The following is a 16,996-nucleotide window of genomic DNA, read 5'->3' as shown; positions in this document are numbered from 1 at the left end:
TGATCAACAGTCGCACTACACGAAACCCTGTCTTTCAGCTTGTTTTTGATGTTCGTCTATGTCTACAGCTTCCCATGGATAGGCGATCCAAGCATCTGGAACGTCTCTTGCTGCATAATACTGCCCACCACCTAGCATTTTGAAGTCTATTTCTGCTCTCTTTGGCTTGTTCTTGTTGTGAAGGACAAAAATGTTGAACTTGGTGATTTCATCTTGACGTCCCAATTTTTCTGCCATTTCTTTGACGTCTTTGTACAATTCACTGACTGCATAATGTAATGTAGTTCTGGTGTCGTCGACTTCATCAATGATCAGCACGTTCTTACCTATCAAAGAATCAAAATGTTGACTCAGAGCTCCGAAATCAAGCCACTGCGTACGGATGACCTCTTTACCAATTGCATCCTCTCCATTTTCCATATCTTCGTACAAGGACAAACCAATGGCTTGAATTGGAATATTCTTTTCACCAGGTAGCTTAATGAAGCTTCTGAGTATTCTTGCTGGGATGAAACCTCCTCCTCCAATTGCGACAATCACATCTGGTTTACCATCTTCCCTAATTTTAACGGCTGTTTCTTGACACAGCTTATGGATAAAGTTGTATGAAATGTGTAACTTTTCACTGGACATTGCGGCTGTGTTGATAAACGTATTTCCAGAAAAAAAAATTAAAACAGAAAAAGTTTTCTAATCATGTACTTCTCTGCGAATGGAGGGAAAAAAAAAAATTGAAAAGCAAGCTGATGGAATAGCGCGGTTCAGGAAATGGTCCAAGGTATTATTAGTATTATTAAGTTCTATCGTCTCCACCTTATACAATACAGAGTCTCCAACTATATATACATACATATATTAATCTATCATTCTTCAACGTTGGCAAAATCATCGGTTTCTCCGTTGTCGTAGGTCAAGTTCTCGTCTGCTACAGTGTATACAGTTGTCGAATTGACGTTCTTCTCCTCATCCTCTAAGGATATGCTAGCAATCTCATTTCTCAAACTTAGTTGGGCCTTTAATAAGGTCAATTTTCCTTGCAAAGAAAGCATTGTAGGAAGAACTTTTTTCTCCTCATCCAGAATCGATGACAAAAGTTGTAGAAGTTGCACAGTTTCAGGGGACTCTATAAGGATTCGGCCGTGTGTTACTATGATCCATTTTATCCAGAGTTTCAAACTTGAAGAATGGACCACGTTAGAAGTGAAATACTGAACCAAGATGATAAACAAACGGGAAGCTTTGGACTTATTCAAATTTTTCACTGTTTCTCCTACGTTGGAGTTATTTGAAGCGCAAATGCTAATAACTTTTGATTCGTCTTCAATGTTGTTGGAGATCAAGTCGTACAACTCTTCAGCGGTTTCTACAATATTATTAGAGTCAATTATTTCCTCCTTTTCGCTTTCAAGAATGTTTGTTACTTCGTCTTCATCTTTGTCATCATCCTCTTCTTGAGATTCACTTGAGTTTTCTTCGGTTTCGATAATGTAGTCAGAATCTCTGCAGGGAAACTTTGCAAATCGGGGGTGCATATCTTGGAACCAACTGACAGTGATGAACCCATCTTTAACATAGAAGCCTGTCAATGGAACCTTCGAATCTGTGCTTATTTGAGAAAATGTGATAGTTTGGCCCTTTCCCGTGGGAAGCTGACATATTTGAATTACACCATTGTCATTCAAGGTTGCAAGGTATTCATTATCATCGAGCTCAAAATTGTGAATACTGATCACAGTCAGCAGAGTGTCAACAGTAGTAACAGTGCCCTTTTTGTGTAATGAGTGGACGCACAATGTCGTATCGTTTATCCTAGCACTAACAATAATATCGGGATTTCTTATAGATTGGACCAGTGAAACTATCCTCGTACCGTGACCTCTTGGAACGGGGAGACGAATGTAATCAATCGAATCATTTGGAGATACTAGATAGATGGATGCAGATGCTAGCAATAAGGTGTTGTTCTTCAAGACTTGAATCAAATCTATGTTCTTGTCGACGCTAAACTCCAAAGTGGATACACTTCTGTTCTCTGTAGCATTAAATAGCTTTATGGCTTTCAATTCTTTATCATAGCCATAAAATATACCGTTTGAGTCACTGTAGCTACTGAGGCACTTAATTTCACTTTCATTAACAATCTTATTGCTGATGTCATTGTGATAGGGGGATAGTATTAGAATGGCACCATTTTTGAGCATCACTGCTAAATTCTTCAAAGGGATAGCACCCCCATTGGCTTGTACAACTTCCCCATTGGTTGTTCTTTTACTTGCCCTCTTGACTGAAGCTTTTGATTGTTTTTGAGTTACCCAAGTGAATGCTAGAATCTCATCCTGCATATCCAGCTGGAAACGACTGACAACTTGTCCCGAAGAAACTTCACAAATAATTATTTCATTACGGCTCCTCCTGTCAACACTGTAGCCAAAAAAACGACCTTCAGGATCAAACAACGTTTTGCTAACAGAATAAGCCATCTGGGAACTATAGTTGCAAGATAGGGTTTATCTTAAAGGTGCTAGAAAAATATTTAGAGAAAGAAAAAAAAATGTTCATGGTCGTGTAATCAACTGAAAAATTTGGGATACCGAAGTCCACCCAAGTTAATGATACCCCACACACCAACAACAACTTGGCTACTAAAAAAAGACAGAAAAAAAACCAACCGACGAATAGTAATTCACAAACCACATTGTCTGGTAACCATTCGTATTTCATTTTACTTTACCTCTCTATAATGCTAAGCCCGACAGTTATTATTCTATGAGTAATAGATATCGCGATTCCAGGCTCCCTCCAAAAATTTCTTTCTAAATCTGAAATTTGACTCACGAACAAATCTATCATCATCATGACTACAAATTTGAAACGTGCCTTTGAAAAGGCTAAAAAGCAAAGTAAGTTGACCTTAGGCGAATGAATTCAAGAACTGTTACTAACTATTGACAGACCGTAGTGCTTTAATCACGTTCGTCACTGCTGGTTACCCTACTATTAACGACACTGTCCCCATTTTGCAAGGACTGCAAGCTGGTGGCGTGGATATTATTGAGCTGGGAATTCCCTTCAGTGACCCAATTGCTGACGGTCCTACCATTCAAGCTGCCAACACCAAAGCATTGGAGAATGGTGTTAATATAGATATCTGTTTGGACATTGTTAAACAAGCCAGAGCTAAAGGTGTTAGCGTTCCTATCGTCTTAATGGGCTACTACAATCCAATTTTGGCTTATGGAGAACAAAAAATGATTGAGGCCACCAAAATAGCAGGTGCAAACGGTTACATCATTTGCGACCTGCCTCCTGAAGAAGCTGTTAAATTTAGAGGTTATTGCGCTAAGCAAGGTCTAAGTTATATTCCTTTGGTTGCTCCCGCTACCACCGATGAGAGATTGGATGTTCTGAGCAAGATCTCAGATTCATTCATCTATGTCGTTTCTAGAATGGGAACCACAGGTGCACAAACAAAAATGTCTGACACATTGCCTCAATTGGTGAAGAGAGTAAAAAGCTTTGCGGGGTCAAGCCCAATTGCTGTAGGATTTGGTGTCAGTACTCGCGAGCATTATTTGGATGTTGGGGCTTCTTCTGATGGTGTTGTCATCGGAAGTAAGTTAATCAACGTTATTGACGCAGCACCTGAAAGCTTAAGAGCTGATGCTGCAAAGAAGTTCGTCAGAGAAATTCTTGGACGTACAGATGATACTACTATTACTGATTCTTTGAGTGACAATGACAACGAGATTCCATATCAAGAAATTGCAACTGAGGAAACTCAGTTCAACGAGGTTCACAAATGTAACCCTCATTTTGGACAATTTGGTGGTCAGTATGTACCTGAAGCTTTGCACACTTGTTTAGCAGAACTAGAGAAAGGCTTTGATGCCGCGGTGGCTGATCCAGAATTTTGGAAAGAGTTTAAATCTCTTTACCCCTATATTGGAAGACCATCTTCCCTTCACCGCGCTGAAAGACTAACTGAGTACGCTGGTGGAGCCCAAATCTGGTTGAAGAGAGAAGACTTGAATCATACAGGGTCTCATAAAATCAACAATGCTTTGGCTCAAGTAATTCTTGCTCGTCGTCTAGGCAAGAATCGTGTTATTGCTGAGACTGGTGCTGGTCAACATGGTGTTGCAACTGCTACTGCTGCTGCCAAATTTGGTATGAAATGCACTGTTTTTATGGGAGCAGAAGACGTTCGCCGTCAAGCCCTCAATGTTTTCAGGATGAGAATCCTAGGTGCATCTGTTGTGGCTGTCCAGGAAGGAACAAGGACTCTTCGGGATGCCACTTCTGAAGCCTTCAGATTCTGGGTGTCAAATCTTGAAACCACTCACTACGTTGTAGGATCCGCTATTGGACCTCATCCATACCCAACATTAGTGAGAACTTTTCAAAGTATTATTGGAAGCGAAACTAAAGAACAGTTCAAGGAACTGAACGATGGGAAGCTTCCTGATGCCGTTTGTGCTTGTGTTGGTGGAGGGTCCAACTCTACAGGTATGTTCTCACCATTTGAAAAAGACGAATCTGTAAAGCTTTATGGATTTGAAGCCGGTGGAGATGGTATTGATACACCTTACCATTCGGCTACTTTGACTGCAGGTAAGCCAGGTGTGTTTCATGGAGTTATGACTTATGTACTACAAGATAACGACGGCCAAATTCATGATACACACTCTGTTTCAGCTGGTTTGGACTACCCTGGAGTTGGTCCTGAATTGGCTGCCTGGAAAGCAAATGGTAGAGCCCAATTTTCCGCTGTAACTGATGCCCAAGCATTAGAGGGATTCAAAATCCTGTCTCAATTGGAAGGGATCATTCCAGCACTAGAGTCTAGTCATGCAATCTACGGCGCATTGCAAATTGCAAAGACTATGTCTTCGGACCAGTCCTTAGTTATTAATGTATCTGGAAGGGGTGATAAGGACGTCCAGAGTGTAGCTGAGATTTTACCTAAATTGGGACCTCAAATTGGATGGGATTTGCGTTTCAGCGAAGACATTACTAAAGAGTGATCGATAGCACAATATTCAACTTGACTGGGTGTTAAGAACTAAGAGCTCTGGGAAACTTTGTATTTATTACTACCAACACAGTCAAATTATTGGATGTGTTTTTTTTTCCTAGTACATTTCACTGAGCAGTTTGTTATACTCGGTCTTTAATCTCCATATACATGCAGATTGTAATACAGATCTGAACAGTTTGATTCTGATTGATCTTGCCACCAATATTCTATTTTTGTATCAAGTAACAGAGTCAATGATCATTGGTAACGTAACGGTTTTCGTGTATAGTAGTTAGAGCCCATCTTGTAACCTCATTTCCTCCCATATTAAAGTATCAGTGATTCGCTGGAACGATTAACTAAGAAAAAAAAAATATCTGCACATACTCATCAGTCTGTAAATCTAAGTCAAAACTGCTGTATCCAATAGAAATCGGGATATACCTGGATGTTTTTTCCACATAAACAAACGGGAGTTCAGCTTACTTATGGTGTTGATGCAATTCAGTATGATCCTACCAATAAAACGAAACTTTGGGATTTTGGCTGTTTGAGGGATCAAAAGCTGCACCTTTACAAGATTGACGGATCGACCATTAGACCAAAGCAAATGGCCACCAAACCATACAACATCAAGGGCAGAAAAAAAGTGCTTGATCAATTACACAATGACATTTATATACCTGATACTATTGTCTATAATCTCGATTCGGAGTCAGCAGTATTCAATTCCACCTCACGATTTGATCCAACGATATCAGACCTTGTGGCTCCAACAAGATTTGAATCTTCTAATAGAAATGAAGTGGTTGCACACGTGTCAGGCTCTTCTAGCAGTGTGCTTATAGTCTCTCAAATAGCCTATGAGGCTGCAGTTTTGGTGGAAAGCTTAGGCTCAAACCCTCAACTTGAACATTTTACCAAACTTCCTATTTTGACAAATTTGACAACTCTCGATTTCATATCCCCGATTAAGCAGATCAGTTGGGCACGATTGAAAGATGCTGATGGGAAGGTCTTTCCCATTTTATCGGTTAGAACAGTCCGATCTGTCCAGCTCATGGAAATCCATAACACTAAAGATCTATCTATTATATGCCATTTTGATAGCAGTGAATACTTTGAAGGAGATCTTTCAGATTTTGCATTCAACCGAAAGAATAACAAACAATTCTCAATAATGGATAATGATGGGAATCTTAAATGTTTTGAATTGTCTAATTCTATATTGACCGAAAAGGGAGGATGTACTATTTATGACCCAATGGAACTTTCCAACTACAAACAATCACTTTTTGTCGATGATAAATCTTTGTTTATCTGGTGTCGTTCATCTTTATATCATTACAATTTCAAAACAATGACATGTATTGTTGAGTTGACGTCATGGTCAAAGTTACTATTCGTTGAACATGCGGAGGGTTATCTGTTTGTATTGACAACTAAGGAACTGATAGTGGTCGACTCATTCACCTTTGAACGTTTATTTTCTTGGAAACACTACCTCAGAGACCATGATATGTCCTTGAAACTTCATCTGTATCAAGTTGATGGTCGATTCATGTGCTTTCTTTATTCGGGTTGTCATTCTGTCGTTGAAATACTGCAGCTCGGTTTCACCAAATCAAGCCATCAATTCCATCTGCTGAATGATCCACAATACATAACGCTGGAATCCTCAGATTCAGTGAGATCACTCTCCGTGCTTAAAATTCCACAGGAGAACAATGACTCCAATAAATCTCATCAGTTGACCATATTCATTATTTTTTATGTCAACCTGAACAACGAATTTGCGTTTGCATTATTTTCCCCAACACCTGATTTGAAGATGGAAGATGATGAACAATTGGAGGTCTTACCGTACCTGAGCCAATCAGAATTAAACAGTAGGACATCAAAGTCACCTCTTTCCTTGTCAGAGGTCAATCGCATTTTTGAGAATTGTCTTCCTTCTTTTGGGGACGTAAATTCTGTTCATATAATCCAAGACTATGCCTATGCTTTGGGAGAGTATTTGGACTCATTTGTAAAATCGAACAACGACTCTCGCTTGAAGTGTCTTGGTAAAGTTATACCTCAGCCAAAGTATATTGATGATTTTGAGGAGTTAGACTCCATGATTAATCAGCTCTACTTTCATTTTGAAAACTCAAATTTGTTGTTTGACATATCGAATACTTCAATGCTCAAGCCAATTTTTGGACCAAGTTTTCAGTATTCCATGACCTCAGTCCAGCATTTCATCAAGTGCTTGTGGACTCTTCCTCCAGAAGCCTCAAAAGAAGTATCTCAACCATTTGTTGAAACTTGTAACAAAATAACCCAGTTTGTTGGTCTAAACATGATTCTTGTCCGAAACATAGGAGCTGAAGATACCATTCCAGACCTGAGCCTAGAATCATGGGAAGATCTGGTCTCTGATTGGGATAATGAGTATGATAATTCACTCAAAACTTCTAAACAGCAGAAGATTAACCCAAAAAAGGCCTTCACGCCAGTGCAATCACAAATTCCAACCATCAATCTCTCACAGAAACAGAAAAATAAGAACACTAACTCCCAATTATCATTTTCCCAGTTAACGCAAAAACCACACTCGCAAACCCAATCTCAAGTAAACTCTCAACGGGCGTCCTCACAATCGCAGCAAGCTAAGAAAAGAAAAAAGAGATTAGGAGGTTTTGCGTAGTAGCGTTTTGCTAATTCTATATGAAATGCTCACTATTTAGTTACTTCTAATACGCTTTGAATGACCTCCTGATCCTCCCTAGATAACTTTTGGCTGAAAAGATCCTTCTTTAGAGAGTCATTATTGGAAATTCCTGTAAACACCTGTTTAAATATACCAAACACATCTACTGAATCAAGAGGTGTCGTTGTAAGGGGATCATCAACCATCGTGAATTCATCTACATCATCCTTAGATTGAGCAGTTTGCAAGAATTGAAGATAATCATCCTTGAGAACATCAGGGTGGTCATCATCATCATCGCCTTCTGGTTCCTGTAAAAACTCATCTTCAGCTTTTGATGACGCAGATGCCAAAAGAGTTTCATCGTATTCCTCTCTCTGTTTAGTCAAGTTCGTAATGGCATCGGGTAGCTTTCTGAGTAGAGAAGAAATCATAAGTCCAAAGTTAGGAAGGAGAGAATCAAGCTTTGTCTGGATCAAAAAGTCCCTTGGGAGATTGATTATGCTCATCGCAGCGATCAACGAAAGTTTCAGGTCAAATACTCTGAACAAATGCTGTGACAGGTCAAACCAATGAGTTAACAGAGGGTATAGTGTTTGGGACTCAAGCAAAGACTGGAGTGTTCCTTGGATATCATGAACAAAGCAAGCCAAGACAACATCATTGAGAAACACCTTACATTCATAGGTTCTGACTTTGAGATTAGACATGGCAATGGTGGTTTTTAGCAATGTTGGGAGGAATGGCTTAGAATCCTCTCCCAAACATAATACAAAGGTGAAAGCGAGGTTGCATGCAATTGACAACTGCTCTTCATCTAAATCGTTGTTGTCGAGGGCATCTTCAAACGAAGAAATAATGAGTTTCATCATAGCATTGTTATAATGAGCATTCTTCTTGAATACTTCGGCTCCGAAAGTCAGATAATTTTTCAAAGCTGGGACAAAGTCGGAAAGATAAAACTTTCCAGTTCCATTCTCAAAAGTATTCATAACTAGCTCGAAAACCTGCCACATTAGCGGCGAAATTGATCTCGTTAAGAATGTTGAGTTTTCGATCAGCTCTGCAACTTCAGTGAAGAAATCTTGCATTCCATTCTTTAGACAATATTCGATTGCTGGATAAAATGATTGTTCCAATTGTAAGATAGTCTCCTTCGAATTTTCAAACGACAGTAGAACAGTTATGATGGTGTTCAAAGTTCCTAGAACAACCATTTCTTTCTCTGTATTATCATCTTGTTCTGTAGATGTTTCTATCTCAACTAATAGTCTTGACAACTGTTCAGTCAGTTTATCCATCAATTCTAGACCGAACGGTTGTAATTGCTCAGCATAATTCTCAACCAAGTTTTGAATCACAGCAGAGATCGTATCAGTCTCCATAATGTTTGAAAGGTTGAGTAATTTTTGCATGGTTGGAAGAATAATTGGTTCAAGTGCCTCTTTAAATTCAGGAGCATCAATAAAGGTTTGAATACCTAAAGCTCCCTCCAGCTGTACAGGTAAATCAGTTTCATTCTGGAAACAATTGACTACCCCTCGATATAAAGTAGCTAAGTTCTCTTTATTTTGAAATTCCAAGCCGTCAAATTTAGTAGCAACTTCGCATGTTCTTGCATTCAAGAACCCGTATGGAGAATTAAAGTACGGAAAAACAAACGTCGCCAAAAACTGTTCTATCTGAGGATAGAAAACACAGTTCCTCTTCACCAGTTTATGAGCAATTGCGCCCAGTAATCTAAAAGCGCCCTCTCTCTGTTTTGCACCCTCCAGTGAGTTATCATCCTCCAGAGAGGTCAGCTTCTCATAGATAAGTTGCATGACTAACTCTAAACATGACTTTGAGCGTTTTTGCAGTAGTGTGTACAACAAAGACACCACAGCCATAGCAGGAGACGTCGTCGAGTCATAAACATTTAATATCATATGGATATACTCGTAAGGGTCGCTCTCAAAAAGCTCCAACAACGAGTCCGAAGGAATTAAAAGAGGATACGCAAAATGAGCTATCAAATCATTGACAGATGGTTTGATAAGCCTCCAAGTATCCTTTTGGGGTATGCAGTATTCAATAAACTCGACTAGGCCGTAGAGACACGCAGGGGAGAGCCATTTGGAGCCCTCCCTCCATTGGCCTATGATCTGGAAATATGTTTTGATGAGCTCAGGGGCAAAATGGTTGATAAACACTGTTTTAAATTCAGGATAATCAAACTTTTGGGACAGGTTGTTGGATGCATATCTTGTGAACACTCGCGTCAGGTTGTTAAATCCCCATTTTTGAGCCTTCACATACGGACTTCTAACTCTTTCATCTTCATCTTTTGCCATTACGGAGGCAGGAAGTTGTTTTTGAATAATCCTAACATGTAGTGTGCCCCATCCATATATACTACTCTCCGTCCTTAGTGGTTCTGGAAGGTCATAATAGGTGGCAAACTTATAACATTTTAAAATGAGCTTTAGCATTTCACCGACTAGAACGGTATCTGTGTCAACTTCCAATAATGAATTTGCAATAGTTAGTATTCCAGGAAACGTTTTCATAATGATGGGATCTAGGCTGGAACTTCGACTTGCATTCTCAGACCACCTATAACTTCTACATATTTCACTGAGGCATACAATACCTGCAAAAACTGCATTCTGATTGGCTGTATCATTGAGCAGATTGATTGTTAGGGGTAGAAACTCTGGCCAAGACTTGGGATAATCATAGGCAAGTATTGTACTAAGGGCCGGGAACAGCATATTCTGAACAAATCTTTCGTTGTTGATTAACCCTTGAACCAGACGTTCTCTAATTATCGGCCTTTCATCATGATCTATAGCCTGAGAGTTACCCCAGTTCTTCACAATTCGATTCTTAAAGTATGTTACACAGGCCCTTTTCGTATCCGTGCTGACTCCTTCTTCGTTCAATATATCCAAGCATGCACCCAAGAACCCAAAATTTTTTTCCAACTCTTTCAACTGACCCTCAGCATTTGCTCTGATGCCTTCATCGGCTTGGAGTGTCCCCACAAAACAGGAATGTAAAACTTCAACGTCCATTTCCGTTTGATTTCTCCAGGAATCAAATCAGTGGTTTTTCCAGATTGTCTTAGAACTATTGAACCATGGGCATCGGAAGAATCAGAAGATGTTCCTTGTTGTGTAGTACACGCAATATGTTCTTCCATTCTGTAAGTTAGTAGTCTGTACCTAATTAAAAGGGCGAAACGTAGAATATATTTGCTTTAGAAATGTGAAGAAAATCGAGTGATGCTGCTAGATAATGTGTATCGTCTGGGGGAATTGCTTTCAAATATTTTAAGTCTACCTGCCTCTATGAGTAAAGGAAAAAGCACAAATTAGAGAGACATGACGCCGCACATCTGATGTAACATTTTTTGGCGAGGCGGAAACGATAGTAGAAGTCTAATCTAAAAGTGTTTCCCTAATTGGTGTTAGAGTTAACGAGAAACGTTCCTGTGGAAGAGCAGTGTTTCGTGTTTGAGACGTATAGCTTGCATTGGCCTAACAATTTCGGTTCTTGTCTAGATCCTGTTATTATTTAAAATCGCTGAACTTGAAGCTTCACACTTCTATTTATTCCCTTACCTAATGGCATGGAGAACTCTTGTATTTTCTCTGCTATTATTAGCCTCTTAACTAAGTCACAGAACTTAACCTCTACGCTCCATCGAATTACTAGAATTATAGGTCAGAAAAGACGCAGGGCCTTAAGTATACCAAAGGACTCAGAAATGCAACGGCCCCTATTCACTTGAATTGTTCACCAGTGACACCAGTAAAAAGCTAGAATGAGCCGAGCACTGCCAGCCATTCGTTTGTATACTGTATTTTAATCAACAGTTTGGGCCACATCCTTGACTGAGAAGCGTATTTCTCCATTCCTTAAACAGATTGACTGGTTCAAAATTCAAATCTGTAGATTCATAAATTATCATCTTGCAAACGATTCAATGTAGCTACTGGGTATTTCCAATGGTTATCTTGCAAAAAGTAACGACTGGCCTAAGTTTCGTTGCTCCTTCGCCTTAATTTTTGTTTAAACTTATTGTAGGTCTAGAGCCCTTCACCGGTTCATTTCCCCACTGACTGACTTGACCCCATACAGTTAGGTAAGCCTCGGGTGACTGGCTCGAATCCTTCTTGAAAAATATCTGACAGATCGCAATCAAAACAATATCGAAACGCTCTCAAGTTAAGAGAGTTCAAACCCAAATCCACCTTAATATAGACCAAAATGGGGGCACCTTTACTTGCACTGACAATCTACTATTTAATTCTACCTTTGATTTCGTTTTTTGCAGTTCGTCATTTAAATCTCTTGGACGCTCCTGTGAATACCCCAATAAAGATAGCACAGAAACAGGACAATACCTCCCTGGTTGAATTGACATACACCGATACCCGCAACCTTGAAATACGTCAACCGTATCAGGAGATAATGGAACAGTTGACATTTGATAGTGGATTTATCAACTGTGCTGGTCTTATTATATTCATTGCTGTGCTAGGAGTTTTCTTCTATTATGTATCCCTGCTAATGTTGGGAGGAATCTCAGATCTCTACAAAGGGTTGAATGAACAGCAGAAATTCAGGACAGCAGATTTGAACCCTGTCAATGGGTCCTCAATCTATCAAGAACAGACTTTTGAATTGGGGGATCATGATGTGGAGGTAGACAAAGATCCAGCGGTGCAAGAGAGAACAAAGACTGATACATCTATACGAACCACAGCAACAGAAACAACTCCCACACCAAAGAGTGAAAATGGAAGTTTGAATACAAGTACCGACTCGTTGGAGAAAGTACTGCAATCTATTAATACTTTGGATGATGATAATGATGATGATGAAGGAAATGATACACCCAGTAAGGGACTTAAACCAGAATTTTGGGGAAGAAACTCCATGCTTCAAAAGTATGCAGAACGAAATCCATACACTCCAAGACAATCTTTGTCACCAGTGAGATCTGTGAGTCCGAAGAAGGACAAAGCAGAATCCAACGAAGTCTCTTTAAAGATAAATCAATTAGCCAATATTACCAGGAACTCGGTGTGTCATTCCCCAGGAACGTCATTTGCATCGTCCGTTCTGAGTACCACCACCGCCTTTCCACAGACAACAGTGACACATATCAACGATGATTCAGCATCCATTTTGGAAGATATTGTTTTGCAACAGTAACAACGCTCACGAGGCAATATATATCCCCCGGAACGATACTATATTCTCTGCAGGAACACAAAAAGTAATACATAGCACACACTAGTGATAGCGGTTAACAGAAGAACAATATTTCCACTGGTTTTAAAGTAAGTGTCCTCCTCGGTTATCTCTGCCTCATTCTCAAGTGAATTGTTATCCTGTGTTCCAGGAACCACGCTCTTTCCTTCTTTATCATCTGCTAAAAAGTAGAGATCCATGTTCCTCGTACGTAGCAAGCTGACGAGGAAAAGAAGTAGCCCGTATATGGTGAATATTATGCCTATTACAATGAACTCTTTACTGAAGATCTTGATCACAATGATGCTAAATGATAGAGCACCAATGCTGCTCCTCAAGTAAGCGCCTTCATAGGTTCTCTGATGAGCCCTGACATCGAGTTTCTGATCCTTGGTGGACAGTTCAGCCAATCCCGATGGTCTTCGGTCAACCTGATTCATGAATCCAGCACTACGCTTGATAGTGTGGCTGAAGTATGTGGGTATGGTAAATGTGTGATGTAATTTAGGGGTAAATTCTCCAGTCGAGGAGGATTACGAAATATTCCACTGTAAACATGATCAGGCTACTTACTAGTTATTAGCAGGAGGATCACCATTCACTTTTAAATTTCATTATTCATATCATAAAATATATACAGAGCATTAACTCATGCTATTGTTCCCACGCTCCACAGAATTAGGTGGAGGAACAGTTGTAAGGACCAGAAACCAACCTTTTTAGCCCTCTCACTTCTAGCGTTTTCATCGGCGACGTAATCAACAAAAGCATCATAAACTTCAGCTTGAAGATCATCCATAAGTAATGAGTCGTAGATAGTCCAAGAGCCATCAAAATCCGAAAGTTTCTTTACCACACGACATTTGATTGGAATAAATGTGTTTCGGGAGTTAATGTACGCGACAATAGGTCGAATCAGAGCGTTGTTGACATAGGACAGTTCCTCGGTGAAAAGAGGTACAGAAGCCCTTGGATTATTCAACTTCAATTGGAAGTCCAAAACAAAGTACTTTGTTAGGTCGTTCTTAATCGTTTCCTCGTCTGGTTCCTCTTTATAGTCTCGTTTGCTTGCCCGCCTTGCTTCTTTTTTGATACTAAGAGCAATGGCCTGGACCACCTCCGAAACATTAAACTGATTCTCTTCAGGAGACATAACATCAGCAATCATGTCAACGGAACCGCTGTGAATCCATCCAAATGGACCTTCAACTCCCTCGTTCAAATGATCCAAATTCAGGTTATCGACTCTAAATCTTGTAACCCTTCTCCAGGAAATCGAAGATGAATTTGGAGTCGAAGGGATTGGTGAGTTATCCACAACCCCCTCAAAATCATCCTTTTTCTGTAAGTTGTGTATAGCAAACAACGACCCATCATATGACCCGTTGACGTTATTTGAGTTCAGTAAGTCATAAAATAACCAATTTTTTCTTAATAATGGAATATCGGCAGAGTAGATCGAAACATCAAAAACTCGGAATCCTAGTGGTTGTTTCAAAGTAAAAAGAACATCTTCCATTCGAAAGTTTTCAATTTCCCAATCCCCGGGTTGATAAACATTCTTGTAGTTAAGGGCGGAATCTCCCTCTTTCCAATAAACATGTGAACGATCGACTACGCCTCGCATTCCTTTCACTTCAACCTCGTCAATGATACCTCTACCATTGACCCATTTTTTAAATGATAACGAAATATTGACTTCTTTAATCGTTAGATCAAACTGGGTATAGTTCCCATCGTCTATTGGTTCATTCTGTGAAGTCTCTCCATTGTTCGCAGCTTGCTTTTCAGCTGCTGCCGCTGCTGCTGCCTGAGAACCCTTTTCAAAAATAATGACGCCTCGAGGCCGTCTGCTTACGAAACAATTCCTGAAAGATATCTTCCCGTCTCTCCAACTTGGAACAACAGCATTTTCAAACACCACAGTTAAATTAGTACTTTTAGTAATGAAATTTCCTAGCATTCTGGCGACAAATTCTTGAGCAAATACTGTGTTTATTGTGTATAATACCAGTGAAACAAAAGTTGTTGATGCAAAAACAAAAAGGGCCAAATTACCTACCACAATCCAAGAAAAAAAAGCACTGAAATCATCCGTATTGAAGGGCCGGTAGCTTCTGATCAGAAGCCATTTGAATCTCACCTTCAATCTTTCAAGGGAATTCCTAGCCGATCGCAATAGCTCCTCTTTGGTGGGGAGGTGAACCTTGGAAGGTTCTGTAGTTATAGTCTCTTTCTTGAGATCCGCCTTTATTTGCTGTTTCAAATTTTTATCTGGTGGCAAGTTAGCCTTAAACTTGGGAATCTCAGGCTTTGGCTCATTCTTGATAGTGTAGCACCTTCCCTTCATTTGATAGATTAATCTTGGTATAGGTAGATGAGTTATGGGCCGAAACATCATCGGCCTTCGCATAATTGCTCTTGTAATCATCATTTTGACTAAAAAAGAATGGCCAATTTGGCCGACTAACAATTTACTTCACAAAAAGCTTAACTAGAGGAGGAAGGCAGGGTTTCTGGAAATTAATCTTTCTTGCGATATTCGCTAGAAGCTCAGGAGTAGGTTGCCCTCTGCTGTCGCCTTCCTGTCTCCCTGTCTCCACCTTCGAGGGCGTAATGAATACAATATTCTTCTACTATACACCAGTTCTTTATTTTGGCCTAAGATTTATATCTCTTGGCCACTAAAGTATTCTCAACAGTATCCCAAAACTGTTCAACTACTTGTCTGTCACTAAATCGCTCGACTCTGTCAATGTCCAAAACTTTGACGTTCCACGATTTGACACTTGCAGGTACGGCATCTCCTTTGTACTTGAAGTAGAATCCGTTGAATTTCTGGAACAGAATCTGAGGGTCTTTGTATTTATAGTTTTTGAATTGCCAATCTTTGCCCGTCGTAACAATGGCGACAACTCTGTCCCAATACTCACTCTTGGTGAAAAGCTTCTCCACATTATCAACCACTAATAACTTAATTGGGGTTTTGAATCTGGAAGACTTTCTTTGTATGGCAAGTAAATTGCTGGAAGATGCAGGTTCCTTGGAAGGATCCAGGAACTTACCTTCCTGTAAGAACTCTTTAACGTTGGACATACGTACCAGGGAAGAGGCAGCTGGAGATAGAACAATGATAGGTTCTTTGTTTCTAGCATCCTTTGAAGACGAAGACACGGAGGTACTTGATCTTCCATTTGAGTCTGAACTTTTCGCATTCGCAGGTTTTTCTTTCAAGATTCTTAATTCACAGTCTTTGGCAACTGACGAGAAATCTTTTGGCTTTAATCCTCTCAAAACTTTGTTGTGGTCGATTAGCACCCTTTCATTGCTGGCAATCTCTTTTAATAACGGGTCATCAGATAACTTCCGTTTGTTATTACTTTTAGTTTCTCCTTCATTTTTGCCATTCTCTTCCGTGATTCCAACTTTTTCACCTTTGATGAAGGCGCTGCTAGTTATTTCCCCCTTCAACCACGAAATAAGCTCTGATCTTTCAACAAAGCTTATACCATCGATATTTTCCTTTTCACATTCAGTAATATAGTCAGCAGAAGATGAATCCCTAAAAACCCAACATTGATATATCACTTTTAAATTGAATTCCTTGCCATTTATGACGAAGGATGTGGGAGCATCTAATGAGTACTGCTTTTCACCAATATTTAGCACTTTAGCATTGCCGATAGTTTCACCTTCATTAACTCCTACGGGTTTCTTGTCTTTGATCGCTTGCCGCAAAGCAATCAATGGTTCACTCATTAGAGATAGTAGTTGGTCGGTAGATGTTTTAGTTAGTAGACAGATATTTCAGATTTCAGAACGATTCGCGTTGGGATGTTGGATGTCAACTTGAGAGACTTGGTTAGGTGAAGTAAAGAAACACCCTAGGATTTCATCTATATACACTACAACTATCCTGACTTAACCTTTTTGCACCAGTATGTACTGATTGTATTAATTAAGGCAAAACCCTTTGAAAGATAGTCTGTTTCCAGATGTAATCATATCACTGCTCCACTAATCAATCAACATTTTTCTCG

The 16,996-nt window shown here is 39.7% G+C and overlaps 9 protein-coding genes across 9 annotated transcripts; 3 read left to right on the top strand and 6 right to left on the bottom strand.

Moving 5' to 3' along the window:
• Nucleotides 1-15: 15 nt before the first annotated feature.
• PAS_chr2-1_0681 (Xanthine-guanine phosphoribosyl transferase) lies at nucleotides 16-633 on the bottom strand (the record flags this gene model as incomplete). Its single annotated transcript, XM_002491563.1, has 1 exon — nucleotides 16-633. The coding sequence occupies one exon, from the start codon at nucleotides 631-633 to the stop codon at nucleotides 16-18; it is 618 nt and encodes a 205-aa protein (XP_002491608.1).
• A 230-nt stretch (nucleotides 634-863) lies between these two features.
• PAS_chr2-1_0680 (Hypothetical protein) lies at nucleotides 864-2,480 on the bottom strand (the record flags this gene model as incomplete). The annotated part of the gene is made up of 1 exon (XM_002491562.1): nucleotides 864-2,480. One exon carries the CDS (start codon nucleotides 2,478-2,480, stop codon nucleotides 864-866), a length of 1,617 nt encoding a protein of 538 aa, XP_002491607.1.
• A 374-nt stretch (nucleotides 2,481-2,854) lies between these two features.
• PAS_chr2-1_0679 (Tryptophan synthase involved in tryptophan biosynthesis) lies at nucleotides 2,855-5,024 on the top strand (the record flags this gene model as incomplete). Its single annotated transcript, XM_002491561.1, has 2 exons — nucleotides 2,855-2,900; nucleotides 2,953-5,024. 2 exons carry the CDS (start codon nucleotides 2,855-2,857, stop codon nucleotides 5,022-5,024), a joined length of 2,118 nt encoding a protein of 705 aa, XP_002491606.1.
• A 441-nt stretch (nucleotides 5,025-5,465) lies between these two features.
• Nucleotides 5,466-7,709, top strand: PAS_chr2-1_0678 (Protein involved in the transcription of 35S rRNA genes by RNA polymerase I; the record flags this gene model as incomplete). The annotated part of the gene is made up of 1 exon (XM_002491560.1): nucleotides 5,466-7,709. One exon carries the CDS (start codon nucleotides 5,466-5,468, stop codon nucleotides 7,707-7,709), a length of 2,244 nt encoding a protein of 747 aa, XP_002491605.1.
• A 32-nt stretch (nucleotides 7,710-7,741) lies between these two features.
• PAS_chr2-1_0677 (uncharacterized protein) lies at nucleotides 7,742-10,768 on the bottom strand (the record flags this gene model as incomplete). The annotated part of the gene is made up of 1 exon (XM_002491559.1): nucleotides 7,742-10,768. One exon carries the CDS (start codon nucleotides 10,766-10,768, stop codon nucleotides 7,742-7,744), a length of 3,027 nt encoding a protein of 1,008 aa, XP_002491604.1.
• Nucleotides 10,769-11,966: 1,198 nt separating this feature from the next.
• PAS_chr2-1_0676 (Hypothetical protein) lies at nucleotides 11,967-12,917 on the top strand (the record flags this gene model as incomplete). The annotated part of the gene is made up of 1 exon (XM_002491558.1): nucleotides 11,967-12,917. One exon carries the CDS (start codon nucleotides 11,967-11,969, stop codon nucleotides 12,915-12,917), a length of 951 nt encoding a protein of 316 aa, XP_002491603.1.
• A 38-nt stretch (nucleotides 12,918-12,955) lies between these two features.
• Nucleotides 12,956-13,396, bottom strand: PAS_chr2-1_0877 (uncharacterized protein; the record flags this gene model as incomplete). Its single annotated transcript, XM_002491557.1, has 1 exon — nucleotides 12,956-13,396. The coding sequence occupies one exon, from the start codon at nucleotides 13,394-13,396 to the stop codon at nucleotides 12,956-12,958; it is 441 nt and encodes a 146-aa protein (XP_002491602.1).
• A 209-nt stretch (nucleotides 13,397-13,605) lies between these two features.
• On the bottom strand, nucleotides 13,606-15,390 carry PAS_chr2-1_0675 (Mitochondrial inner membrane protein with similarity to Mdm32p; the record flags this gene model as incomplete). Its single annotated transcript, XM_002491556.1, has 1 exon — nucleotides 13,606-15,390. The coding sequence occupies one exon, from the start codon at nucleotides 15,388-15,390 to the stop codon at nucleotides 13,606-13,608; it is 1,785 nt and encodes a 594-aa protein (XP_002491601.1).
• Nucleotides 15,391-15,617: 227 nt separating this feature from the next.
• Nucleotides 15,618-16,715, bottom strand: PAS_chr2-1_0674 (Constituent of Paf1 complex with RNA polymerase II, Paf1p, Hpr1p, Ctr9, Leo1, Rtf1 and Ccr4p; the record flags this gene model as incomplete). Its single annotated transcript, XM_002491555.1, has 1 exon — nucleotides 15,618-16,715. One exon carries the CDS (start codon nucleotides 16,713-16,715, stop codon nucleotides 15,618-15,620), a length of 1,098 nt encoding a protein of 365 aa, XP_002491600.1.
• Between the last annotated feature and the right edge of the window lie 281 nt (nucleotides 16,716-16,996).

The sequence above is a fragment of the Komagataella phaffii genome, chromosome 2, assembly GCF_000027005.1.
Source record: "Komagataella phaffii GS115 chromosome 2, complete sequence".
NCBI classification, from domain to species: domain Eukaryota; kingdom Fungi; phylum Ascomycota; class Pichiomycetes; order Pichiales; family Pichiaceae; genus Komagataella; species Komagataella phaffii.
This window is presented reverse-complemented; position numbering and strand designations above follow the sequence as displayed.